At 40.9% G+C, this 12,647-nt stretch overlaps 1 protein-coding gene across 7 annotated transcripts in view; it reads left to right on the top strand.

Annotated features, from left to right (window-relative positions):
- FXR1 (FMR1 autosomal homolog 1) overlaps window positions 1-12,647 on the top strand; it is an 89,135-nt gene that overhangs the window by 42,542 nt on the left and 33,946 nt on the right. For all 7 annotated transcript variants that reach the window (XM_053564191.1, XM_053564188.1, XM_053564187.1 and 4 more), the window contains exons 4-7: window positions 9,824-9,895; window positions 10,288-10,436; window positions 10,641-10,734; window positions 11,768-11,884. In XM_053564191.1, the coding sequence (XP_053420166.1) occupies window positions 9,824-9,895; window positions 10,288-10,436; window positions 10,641-10,734; window positions 11,768-11,884 (432 nt within the window). The remainder of the gene's footprint in view (window positions 1-9,823; window positions 9,896-10,287; window positions 10,437-10,640; window positions 10,735-11,767; window positions 11,885-12,647) is intronic.

The raw sequence follows: 12,647 nt of genomic DNA, 5'->3' as shown, positions 1-12,647 counted from the left end.
TTCAGGTGTGTGTATTAGTGCTCTTGTAGAAAATGTCTTTGGCATGGGAAGATCCAAGGAAATAGGTGGCAAGTGACTGCTTCAAAGCAGAGTGTGAAGAAATAGGGCTCTTAGTGGGTGCTGTATATGACTCAATGCTGCCGAGTACGTACCATGTTCATTCGAACTTCAGAGTCCATTGAAAATATTTTATAAATATTGTGTTCTTTTCTAATAACATCTTTCTGCAAGGATAGATAAAAGAACCTGATTTTCATTTTTCAAAATTTACTTCTTATATAGAATTTTGCTTCTACAATTTGGGCAAGCAAGAATTAGGTCAAGCAAGGAATAACAGGTTTTGAAAATTTCTAGGATTACAAATTTGGAGTAGAGGTTTTTATACTTTGTTGTTTGGACACTTACTGGTAAAGTTTCACATTAAAGGAAAAACTATTCTTGCTGGGGTGCTAGAGGTGTTGCTTTCTCCATTCCTGCCCTGTTCTTTTTTTTTTTTTTTTTTTTTTTTTGAGACAGAGTCTCACTGTGTTGTCCTCAATAGAGTGCTGTAGCGTCACAGCTCATACCAACCTCAAACTCTTGGGCTTAAGCGATTCTCTTGTCTCAGCCTACCAAGTAGCTGGGACTGCAGGCGCCTGCCACAGTGTCTGGCTGTTTTTTGGTTGTTGTTGTCTTTGTTGTTTAGCTGGCCTGGCCTGGGTTTGAACCCTCCAGCCCTGGTGCATGTGGTCGGCACCCTAACCACTGAGCAATGGGCACCGAGCCCCTGACTTGAACCATCTCTGTGACTTAACTCCCTATGATATGAATAAAAATGTTTGTGTATTAGAGATGGAATGATTTTTAAGAATTGAGTAATTCAGGAATTGATGATGACCCTAGAATGTTTTATTTCACTTTTGCAGCTCACAGCAACTTCAAACTCTTGGGCTTAAGTGATTCTCTTGCCTCAGCCTCCCAAGGCGCTGGGACTACAGGAGCCTGCTACAATGCCAGGCTATTTTTTGGTTTCAGTTGTCATTGTTGGTTAGCAGGCCTGGGCCGGGCTTGAACCTACCAGCCTTGTGTATGTGGCTGGCGCCCTACTCACTGAACTACAGGCGTTGAGCAGAGCTGTTAACTGTTTTGTTTTGTTTTTGGAAACAGGAAACTTTTTAAAAGCCTTCTGCCACCGCCTTTTTTTTTTTTTTTCCAAACATAGTCTCACTCTCTTACCCTCGCTATGGTCCCATGATGTCAGCTTAGCTGAAAGTAACCTCAGACTCCTGGGGATCCTCCTGTCTCAGCCTCCCAGGTAGCAGGGACTATAGGTGCCTGCCATAGTGCCCAGTTAATTTTTCTATTTTTTGTAGAGATAGAGTCTTGCTCTCAGCCTTCCAGAGTGCTAGGATTATAAACGTGAGCCACTACGCCTGGTCCTGCCCTGTTTTAATTTCAGAGTAATAAAGCTTAATGTAAAAAAATGAACTAACAGAATTATAACTAACCTTCTTAATGTAGGAGTGCTGGTCCACCCACACCAACTTAAATCTTATTTACCAAAATTCTTTCCATTTTTTTTCTTTGCATTGATAAGGAATATACTTTTAAATTGCAGAAGTTAGGATTATATTATATATATTTGTGATTTTTAAAATTCAGTTAATTAGGACGTTAGACATTTTCATATCTGTTCTATAGATTTTTTTTTTTTTCTTTTTTTCTTTGAGACAGTCTCAAGCTGTAGCCCAGGGTAAAGTACTATGGCATCATAGCTCACAGCAACCTTCAACTCGGGCTCAAGCGAACCTGCCAGCTCTGGTGTATGTGGCTGGTGCCTTAGCCGCTTGAGCTACAGACGCTGAGACATGTTCTATAAATTCTTAATAAACGGCTAATTTTTTTTCTCTCTCTCTCTTTTCTTCTTCTTTTCCCTCTCTCTCTCTCTCTTTTTTTTTTTTTTTGGTTTTTGGCCGGGGCTAGGTTTGGACCCACCACCTCCGGCATATGGGACCGGCGCCCTACTCCTTGAGCCACAGGCACCACCCTTTTTGTTGTGTTTTAAGACAGGGTCTTAGCTGGGTGCTGTGGTTCATACCTGCAATCCTAGCACCGCAGGAGGCCAAGGCAGAAGCCCAGAAATTCTCAGGCTTGGTGTCTGTACCTCAGTGGCTAGGGCGCCAGCCACATACACTGGAGCTGGCGGGTTCAAATCCAGCCTGGGCCTGCAGTCCCAGCTATTTGGGAGGCTGAGGCAGGAGAATCACTTAAGCCAAGAGTTTGAGGCTGCTGTGAGCTGTGATGCCACAGCATTCTATCTAGGACGACATAGTGAGACTCTTGTCTCAAAAAAAAAAAAAAGGAAACATTTAGCTGTGTGATTTAGCTGTGTGTAGTGATGCATACTTATGGCCCCAGCTACTCTGGAGGCTGAGACAGGAGGATTTCTTGAGTCCTGAAGTTTGAGGTTGCTGTCAGCTAGGCTGACGCCGCAGTACTCTAGCCTGGACAACAGAGCCAGATTCTGTTTCAAAAGAAAAACAAGACAGGGTCTTTGCTCTGTCACCTTAGGCTGGAATGCATGACATGATCATAGCTCACTCATACTTGAAATCCTGTGTTCAAGTGATCCTCCTGTGGCAGCCTCCTGAGTAGCTAGGATTTTTGTTGTTGTTGCAGTTCAGCTGGGTCCGTGTATGAACCTGCCACCCTTGGTATATGGGGCTGGTGCTCTACCCACTGAGCCACAGGCACCACCCCTGAATAGCTAGGATTATAGGCACACGCCTGTACACCCAGCAAAGCCCTTTCTTTTCCCCTTTCTTTCCCTTCTTGTAGTGGTGGAGTCTTGCTATGTTACCATGCTGGTTTCGAACTCTTTGGCTTCAAGGGATCCTCCTGCTTTGGCCTCCCAAATGTGCACGTGAGCCACCATGTATGGCCCACTTGTTTTCTCTTAAAATGTTCTGGAATTTTGCAAAATAGCTATCTTTTTCAATCCTACTTCTAGATAGTAAGGCTTGATCACCTATACCTTTTTTTATAAAGGAAACAACTCAGAAATAGTGAAATGGAAGAGGTGAGTAAGGCAAGATGGTGGTGGTGGGGGAAGATACGAAAATCAGAGCTTCCATGTCTTCTGTGGGTCACGTGCCCAGCACATACATGTGTTCACCAGCCTGGAAGCTCCAGTAACATGCTTTTTAAACAGGTTTTTCAACTTAGCATAGCAGTTTCTGTTTTCTGAATACCATAAATACTGGTGGTTTTTTTATTTATTATTATTATTTTTTGAGACTGTCTCAGTCTGTCACTCTGGGTAGAGTGCTGTGATAGCTCTACCGAAGAAACCTCTAAATATTAGTCACAGCAGCTCTTGCCTCAGCCTCTCAAGTAGTAGGATTACAGGTGCCTGTAACAACGCCCAGCTAGTTTTTCGATTTGGGATCTTGCTTTGTTCAGGCTGGTTTCGAACTCCTGAGCTCAAGCAATACACTGGCCTTGGCCTCCCATAGCGCTAAAATTACAGGCATGAACCCAGGCACTGGGCCTCTAAATCCCATGAATACTTTATTAACTTGTCCAAGGTCATATTGCCTGGAGGTTGGAAAACAAACTGATAACTATTTTCAGTGTTAGTTCTTTCAAATATTTTTTACAGATTTTGGTCAGTTTTACGCCAGATTCGCAGCTCTGGTTCTTCTTTATCTCTTGAGAGTCCTTCGTCCTAGAAGAAGGAAAAGGTGACTTTGATTTAGTCATTAGTAGGAAAAGTGGAACAAAATGCTCCAAGAGAGCTTTTCCATTGAACTCTTCAGGTATTATTTTAGGCTTGGATCATATGAAAGCTCCACTATTCTAGGTCAGGTGTGGTTGAGTATTGACAGTTTCATAGGATTTAGTCTAAAATGTTATTGCTTTAAATATATGTTGGCTGCTTGAATAGGCTTTCCAGATAATCTAGCTTATGAGACTTACATGAAGTTATAACATGTAAGTTACTGTCAGTAGTGACCTCAGGAAAGCACTATATAATTTACATTAGAAAGTTGTCAAAAGGTCTAAAGGAAAATTTTCATATTCAAACCTAGAGGTTTTTCATTTGTCTTTTAGCATAATGATGGCATATCTTTTAGAATCTCTAATATATAATATAGTATTGGATTTTTTCTAAGCATTTGTCTTTTAATGGTTCATTTTGCTAGGAAAATAGGGTTTTAAAGTTGAAAGTAATGGGAAAATGGAGTGTTCTTCTCTTTTTTCACTTTTTTTAAATCAGTCTTTAGCCAGAATAGATTTTATTTTAAACTGCATATATAAATAATGTTTAGGGCTGTTGGAAGGACAGTAGAAATCTGTCTCCCAACTCCTACAGTCTTGTGATTTCAGAGTTTTTATCTTTTATTGTAGATATCTGCCTTGTTCGTTCATAAGGAACACACAACATGTGTTGCATAGACATCTCAAGCTGCTATATCTATATATTTTTTCCTTGGGTCTAGCATATCTGAAATAAAAAAGAAATTGTTTTTGAATTATAGAGTTTTCTGGTTTAGTATTATTAGCTAAAATAAGAATTGGCAAGTTTTTGTTCTTGTGACATGTGCCTTTCCTTCCAGCTACATGGTAAATTGTCAGGTGTTATGGTTACATTTACATTTATATATTTTAGTTAAAATGTTGAAATGGATACCTAGAGAGTAATTGGATAAAAAAGGAAATAAAGGCTCAGCGGCTGTGGCTCAAGTGGCTAAGGCGCCAGCCGCATACACCTGAGCTGGCGGGTTTGAATCCAGCCCGGGCCCGTCAAACAACAATGATGGCTACAACCAAAAAATAGCCTGGTGTTGCGGTGGATGCCTGTAGTCCCAGCTACTTGGGAGGCGGAGGCAGGAGAATCGCTTGAGCCCAGGAGTTGGAGGTTGCTGTGAGCTGTGATGCCATGGCACTGTACCTAGGGCAACAGCTTGAGGCTCTGTCTCAAAAAAAAAAAGGAAATAAAACTGAAGGCGCTCCTTTACACTATAACTTTTTAACTAAATATTCATGCAAAAGATAAAATAAAAATGTGTGGTTTATGTTCTGTGTCCCTCCTCCCTTTCCGCTTTTTTGAGATGGGCTCACTCTTTTGGCCTGGCTAGCATGTAGTGGCAAGATCACATATTATTGCAACCTCAGCCTCTAGCTCAAGTGATCTCTTGCCTCATCCTTCTGAGTAGTTGGAAGTACAGGAGTGTGCTGCCGCACCCGGCTAATTTTTTTACTTTTTGTAGCGACACGGTCTTGCTCTTGTTTAGGTTGGTAGCAACCTATCAAACTCCTGGCCTCAAGTGATGTTTTTGCCTAGTCCTACCAAAGTGTTAGGATTACAAGCTTAAGCCATTGGGCCCAGCCTCCTTTCTACCTTTAAAAGAAGTTTTGAATTTGAACTTTTAGGTGTCAGTCTTCAGGATTCAGTCTTTCCCATAATACTAAGTCCATTGTTAGTCTTGCTTCTAGGGGAATGCTCACACTTCAAGGGGGATGTGAACATAATCTTCATGACTTCACATTTCTTTTTGGGAGTATCCAGTTTCCAGGATGTAATACTGTAAAGAAAGTTGGTATGAAACTCATTTGTTGAAGTATCAACCTTAAATATGAATGAGATAATAGTATTGGTAGAAAACTCCCATTAGTGCATTCCAGATGTTAAGCTTGCTTTTCTATTTCTTTATAAATTGTAATGATACATAATGGCAGATAACATAGCAACAGTACTCAATAAATGTATCTCGTGTTGGAAAATGAGCCATTAGGATAAGTAATCAGTTTTATAGTAAATACTATTTGGAGTGGAAATACAGACAATTTATGAAAACTGGTTCATATTATCTTTATTTGGTTGTTACTTTATTTTTTTGAGGCAGTCTCATTTGGTTGCCCTCAGTAGAGTAGCCTGGTGTCATAGCTCATAGTAACCTCAAACCCTTGGGCTCAAGCTGTCCTCTTGCCTCAGCCTCCCGAGCAATCAGGACTCTAGGCTCCTGCCACAACACCTGGCTAATTTTTAGAGACGGAGTCTTGCTCTTGCTCTTGCTCAGGCTGGTCTTGAATTCCTGAGCTCAAGCAGTCTACCCGCCTCAGGCTCCCAGCGTGCTAGGATTACAGGAATGAGCCACTGCTCCTGGTTTGTTTGTTACTTTGAAAGGCATAGTTGAACATTATTAACTTGAATGAAAAATTGCTAGCTTTGGTATCCAGACTGGAGTTCCATTTAAGTTAATTTGTGGTTGTGTGCTTGAATATGGAGACTTTTTTTTTTTTTTCTTGAGGCAGAGTCTGATGACTCTCCCTGGATAGAGTGCTGTGGTGTCATAGCTCATAGCACCCTCAAACTTCTGGACTCTAGATCCTCTTGCCTCAGATTTTCTATTTTTAGTGGAGATAGAGTCTCACTATTGCTCAGGCATGTCTCAAATTCCTGAGCTCAGGCGATCCTCCTGCCTCAGACTCCCAGAGGGCTGGGATTATAAGCGTGAGCCACCATGCCCGCTTGGAGACCTTTGTTGTAACAAAGTTCAACTTGGAGTTTGGTGGAAAGAGCCCTAAAATAAGGCTTTTGGAATTTTTTAATTTGAATTGAGTCTCACTTGTCACCTTTGGTAGAGTGCTGTGACATCATAGCTCCCAGCAACCTCAAACTCTTGGACTCAAATGATTCTCTTGCGTCAGCCTCCCAAGTAGCTGGGACTGCAGGCACCCGCCACAACGCCTATATTTTTAGAGATGAGGTCTCACTCTGACTCAGGCTGGTCTTGAACCCATGAGCTCAGGCAGTCTACCCGCCTTGGTCTCCAGAGTGCTGGGATTACAGGTGTGAGCCACCGTACCCAGCCTATTTTCCTGATTTCTATGACACATACACCTATAATGGATACAGTTCTCTAACTGTAACTGCTCAGCTGACATGCATGAACCTAGAACATATTCATCATACAAATATTTATATTAGATTTAATATATTGCTAACACATTTTAGCTTATTCTAGCAGTATTTGAATATTTTGAAATTTTTGGTGGCTTCTCATTTTATTAAAGAGGGAGTGACAAATCTTTGCACTGTAATCATGGCATATTTTAATATTTAATTGGATTCATTAGTCCATTTCATTTTATTGCTTTTTTTTAATTTCTTTCTAGTAGTCTTTGTATAACATACCCAATTTTGGCATTTTTCCATGTAGGAAGTAAATTTTGGTACACAAACATCTTAAAAGGCGAGAGAATATTGTTTATTTTTCCTTTTACCTTTTAGGGAAACAGGTTGATGTAAGCTCTTGTCGAAGGACTTTGCGTGATGATTCACAGTCGAGTGAGGAACTGGATGAGAATACCTTCCTTCCATTTTCTCCTTAGAAATAAATAACACTGAGAATATTCATCTGGAACAGTGGTTCTCAACCTTCCTAATGCCACGACCCTTTAATACAGTTCCTCATGTTGTGGTGACCCCCAACCTTATCAGATATTTACATTTATGATTCATAACAGCAAAATTACAGTTATGAAGTAGCAATGAAAATAATTTTATGGTTGGTGAGGGGGTCATGGCATTAAGAAGGAAGGTTGGAACCATTGATCTAGGAGGTCACCACGTGGAAGACTTTCATAGTCTGAGATTTTTTTGTTGTTGTTGTTGAGACTAACTTTATCGCCCTTGGTAGAGTGCCTTGGTGTCACACAGCTCACCGCAACCTCCAACTCCTGGGTTTAGGAGATTCTCTTGCCTTAGCCTCCCAAGTAGCTGGGACTATAGGCACCTACCACAGTGCCCGGCTATTTTTTGGTTGCAGTTTGGCCGGGGTCGGTTTTGAACCCACCACTCTTGGTATATGGGGTCAGCGCCCTACCCTCTGAACCACAGGCGCCACCCCATGTTTTTTTATTTTGAGACAGAGTCTTACTGTGTTGCCCTTGGTAGAGTGCTGCGGCGTCACAGCTCACAGCAACCTCCCAACTCCTGGGCTGAAGCCATTCTCCTGCCTCAATTTCCAAAGCATCTGGGACTACAGGTGCCTGCCAGAACACCTGGCTATTTTGTTGTTGTTGCACTTGTCATTGTTGTTTAGCTGGCCTAGGCTGGGTTCAAACCTGCCAGCCTGTAACCACTGTGCTGTGGACACAAAGCCTATTCTTAGACAATCTTAATGGAAGCTTTAGGCTTCTAAAATGGTTTGCATATCCATAGTTGATTGCCTTTGTCTCTTCAAGGTGGCTCTTAGTATCCATGGTAGTTTTTCCTGGCCACTTCTACAAGGGCAGTCTTAGTTCCTATGCTCAAGATTTTGGAGGAGGGAGGCGGATGAGGAGAGTATTACCTGTTTCTTCCAGCACCATCCCTGCCCTCCATGTATTGAAAATGCATTAAAGAAGCTGCTGAATTATAAGAATCCCAATAGAAACTTTTATAATTACTATGTCATTAAAACTGACATAAGATGTAAAGAATGTAAGATTTAGGTTTTGTGGATACTTTTTATAAGGTACTTATACATGTATATTCTGCTAGATGGACTAAATGTGTGTAATTTTTTGTTATTCAGCTAAACAGTTTTAGTATATTTAAGATCTTTTAAGAAGGGATCTGAATGTCATAATTCATCTTACTTGGTCACCCTCAGTAGAGCGCCTTGGTGTCTTAGCTCACAGCCATCTTAAACTCTTGGGCTCAAGCAATCCTCTTGCCTCAGCCTCCCTAGGGGCTGGGACTACAGGCACCTACCACAATGCCCAGCTATTAGAGATGGGGTCTCACTCTGGCTCAGGCTGGTCTCGAACCTGTGACCTTAGGTAATCAACCTGCCTCAGCCTCCCAAGTGCTGGGATCACAGGTGTGAGCCACCACACCTGGCTTTGAATGTCATAATTCTTGAAGGAATTTTAAGTTGAGTTTATTACTTTCTGAAACAATTTTTTTTTGTTTTTTTGAGATAGAGTCTTACTATGTTGCCCTTGGTATAGAGTGCTGTGGCATCACAGCTCACAGCAACCTCAAACTCTTGGGCTTTCGTGAGCCTCTTGCCTCAGCCTCCCAAGTAGCTGGGACTACAGGTGCCCGCCATAACACCCAGGTATTGTTTTTTGTTGTTGTTGCAGTTGTTTAGCTGGCCTGGGCCAGGTTTGAACCTGCCACCCTCGGTATATGTGGCTGGTGCTGTAACTATTGTGATGCGGGTGCCGAGCTGAAACAATTCTCAATTTTGATGAACAATGTTGACAGAAACAGGAAGATCTGTGTTTTATATTGTGTGAAAGAACATTTTGTGAAACTATTTGTTTTGGGCGGTGCATGTGGCTCAGTGAGTAGGGCACCGGCCCCATATACTGAGGGTGGCAGGTTCAAACCCGGCCCTGGCCAAACTGCAACAAAAAATAGCTTGGTGTTGTGACGGCCACCTGTAGTTTCAACTACTTGGGAGGCTGAGGCAAGAGAATCACCTAAGCCAAGAGCTGGAGGTTGCTGTGAGCTGTGATGCTACGGCCTTCTACCTAGGGTGAGAAAGTGAGACTCGTCTCTTAAAAAAAAAAAAAAATCAAAAATATTTGTTTAGTAAATCTTCATGAATTTGTAGTTTTATTTTCAAGAAGCCAGATTGCACAAAGAATGTTTAGTTTTATTTTTAAGTAGTAAAATCTAAGCATGTATGACACTTTCATTACACTGCCTTTAATTTAGTACATCAATTTCAATAAAATGTCATTTTTTATTCTCAAGTTTAGTGGGATTTGGCATTTGGCAATTCAGTTTACATATTGAAATCTTTGGGGAAGAATTGATAAAGGCATTTCTCCCCTCTTCCAGGTATATTCAAGAGCAAATGACCAAGAACCATGTGGATGGTGGTTGGCTAAAGTTCGGATGATGAAAGGAGAAGTAAGTGATCTTGAAAATAACTCAACCCTTGGTTCTTGTAAATGTTTTTCCAACTCTCAGTTTTTTCTTTTTCTAAAAGCTACCTCAGAAATAGTTGATTAAACATTTCAAAAGTTCATTAGCATTAATTTCTGTTTGTGTTCTATATTGGCAAACACCAAAGCTGCTCTCTAGAGGTACACCTCAAGCATGTAAGGACCACCGAGGTTCATGCTTGTAAGAATCTGTAATCTTGTGTAGGCAAATCAGATTGATGTAGTTAAGCTGTGCTTAGTATTTGTGCCATGTTGGGGAGGGTTTGTTGGTTAAGCTGAGCAAGGTAACTAGAACTTCATTTAAGGTTCATTATTTCTGTTCTCGTGGGATTTTTAAAGTATTTTGATGTCTTTTAGTTTTATGTCATTGAATATGCTGCTTGTGATGCTACTTACAATGAAATAGTCACATTTGAACGACTTCGGCCTGTCAATCAAAATAAAACTGTCAAAAAAAATACCTTCTTTAAGTGCACAGTGGATGTTCCAGAGGATTTGAGAGAGGCGTGAGTAATTTTGTTTACTGTTGAATTGCCCTGTGAATTAAGAGTTTTCAGTGTTAATAAAACAATGATTTCTCCCCCAAACACCCATTTAGAATCTTGATAGGAAAATCTTATAACAATGATTTTAATGAAATGAAATACTGAGTTTACATGACAACTTTAATCTATTATTGAGGACTTACACTTGAACTGATTTCTCTTTAGGTGTGCTAATGAAAATGCTCATAAAGATTTTAAGAAGGCAGTAGGAGCATGCAGAATTTTTTACCATCCGGAAACTACACAGCTAATGATACTGGTAAGATAACACAATATTTTAGGGTGGCAAGTTAATGGGCATTACATACGTTTTGTAATTAGATGTTTCAGAAAATAAACGCTAATGTAAACTTGATGTATTGTGAATTTATTAATACGTTTGGAAGAAATTTTTTTTTTTTTTTGTAGCTGTAAAATACTAATTTTGAGCTCTCTTAAAGTAAGGAGAAAAATAAAATTTCTTTTTTTTTTTTTTTTTCCTCTTGAGACAGATCCTCATTTTGTTGTCTCCAGTAGAGTGCCATAGCGTCCCAGCTCACAGTAACCTCAGACTCTTGGACTCAAGCGATTCTCTTGCCTCAGCCTTCTGAGTAGCTGGGACTTTGGGCACCTGCTATAAGGCTGGCTATTTTTAGAGATGAGATCTCACTCTGGCTGGGGTGGTCTCGAACCTGTGAACTCAGGCAGTCCATCCACCTTGGCATCTCAGAGTGCTGGGATTATAGGTGTGAGCCACCATGCCTGACCAAAAATATATATTTTTTTCTTTTTGAGACAGAGTCTCTCTATGTCTCCCTTGGTAGAGTGCTGAGGCATCACAGCTCACAGCAACCTTTAAAGTCTTGGGCTTAAATGATTCTGTTGCCTCAACCTCCCACACAGCTGGGACTACAGGTGCCTGCCACAATGCCTAGCCAGTTTTTAGTTGTAGTTGTCGTTGTTTGGCAGGCCCGGACTGGGTTCAAACCCCTAGCTCTGGTGTATATGGCTGGCGCCCTAGCCGCTGAGCTACAGGCACTGAGCCCCAAAATAAAATTCTTAACATGACATTCTTAACATCATAAAATTCATAATGCATGTGAATCCTGTATTTCCCCATCAGTGTATTGTGGATAGCAGACTTGAGTTATATGGGAATTCAGAAAGGAAAGTAGGTTTACTCAAGGAGGGGAGGTGTTGGTGAAGGGAGAAGTATAGTAGATAAGCGTCAAGAAAGGCTTTGTAAAAAGATTGTGCATGTGTGACCTTGAGAATTGATTAAAATTTTGAATGATTAACATGTTTGTTTGTAGTCTGCCAGTGAAGCAACTGTGAAGAGAGTAAATATTTTAAGTGACATGCATTTGCGAAGTATTCGTACAAAGTTGATGCTAATGTCCAGAAATGAAGAGGCCACTAAGCATTTAGAAGTAAGTGAGTTTACCTACAAAAGGTTTTTTGTGTGTCCCATTTAGTTTCATATACATATATATATATATATATTTTTTTTTGAGACAGAGTCTCAAGCTGTCACCCTGGGTAGAGTGCTGTGGCATGTGGCATCACAGCTCACAGCAACCTCTAACTCCTGGGCTCAAGTGATTCTCCTGCCTCTGCCTCCCAAGTAGCTGGGACTACAGGTGCCTGCCACACGCCCAGCTATTTTTTTTTTTTTTTTTGGTTGCAGCCATCGTTTGGCGGGCCCAGGTTGGATTTGAACCTGCCGGCTCAGGTGTATGTGGCTGGCGCCTTAGCCACTTGAGCCACAGGCACGAGCCTCATTAAGTATATTTTTAGCGTTCCTGAGTTCAAAGTACTTGACTGTTGTTTAAGGGAACCTAGGACTTTTTTGTGTGGCTAATGCCTGGATTTGTCATTTCCTTAGAAGAATTGCTTTTGCATTTTACTTGTATCAAACATGACTTTCCATTTGCTAAATACCTGTTGGACATTTTTTTGGTAATTAGATGACAAGTACCAAATTGCTAGGAAATTAACTAGGGATGTGCAGTAGAACCATATTGGTAATTCTTCTTTGCTCTGCTACCCTGTCATATGTCGCTCATGACACTGTTTCCACCAGTAACTATTTCATTGTAACAGTTACTATGTGAGAGGAGAGGAGTGGAGGACTAGGATTGAGGCATCCAGTAACATGTTTGTTACCCTCTGTCTTGTCCTAAGATACTGTGT

The sequence above is a fragment of the Nycticebus coucang genome, chromosome 16, assembly GCF_027406575.1.
Source record: "Nycticebus coucang isolate mNycCou1 chromosome 16, mNycCou1.pri, whole genome shotgun sequence".
Taxonomy (NCBI): domain Eukaryota; kingdom Metazoa; phylum Chordata; class Mammalia; order Primates; family Lorisidae; genus Nycticebus; species Nycticebus coucang.
Note: the sequence above shows the minus strand (reverse complement) of the source record. Positions and strands in the feature narration are given on the sequence as shown.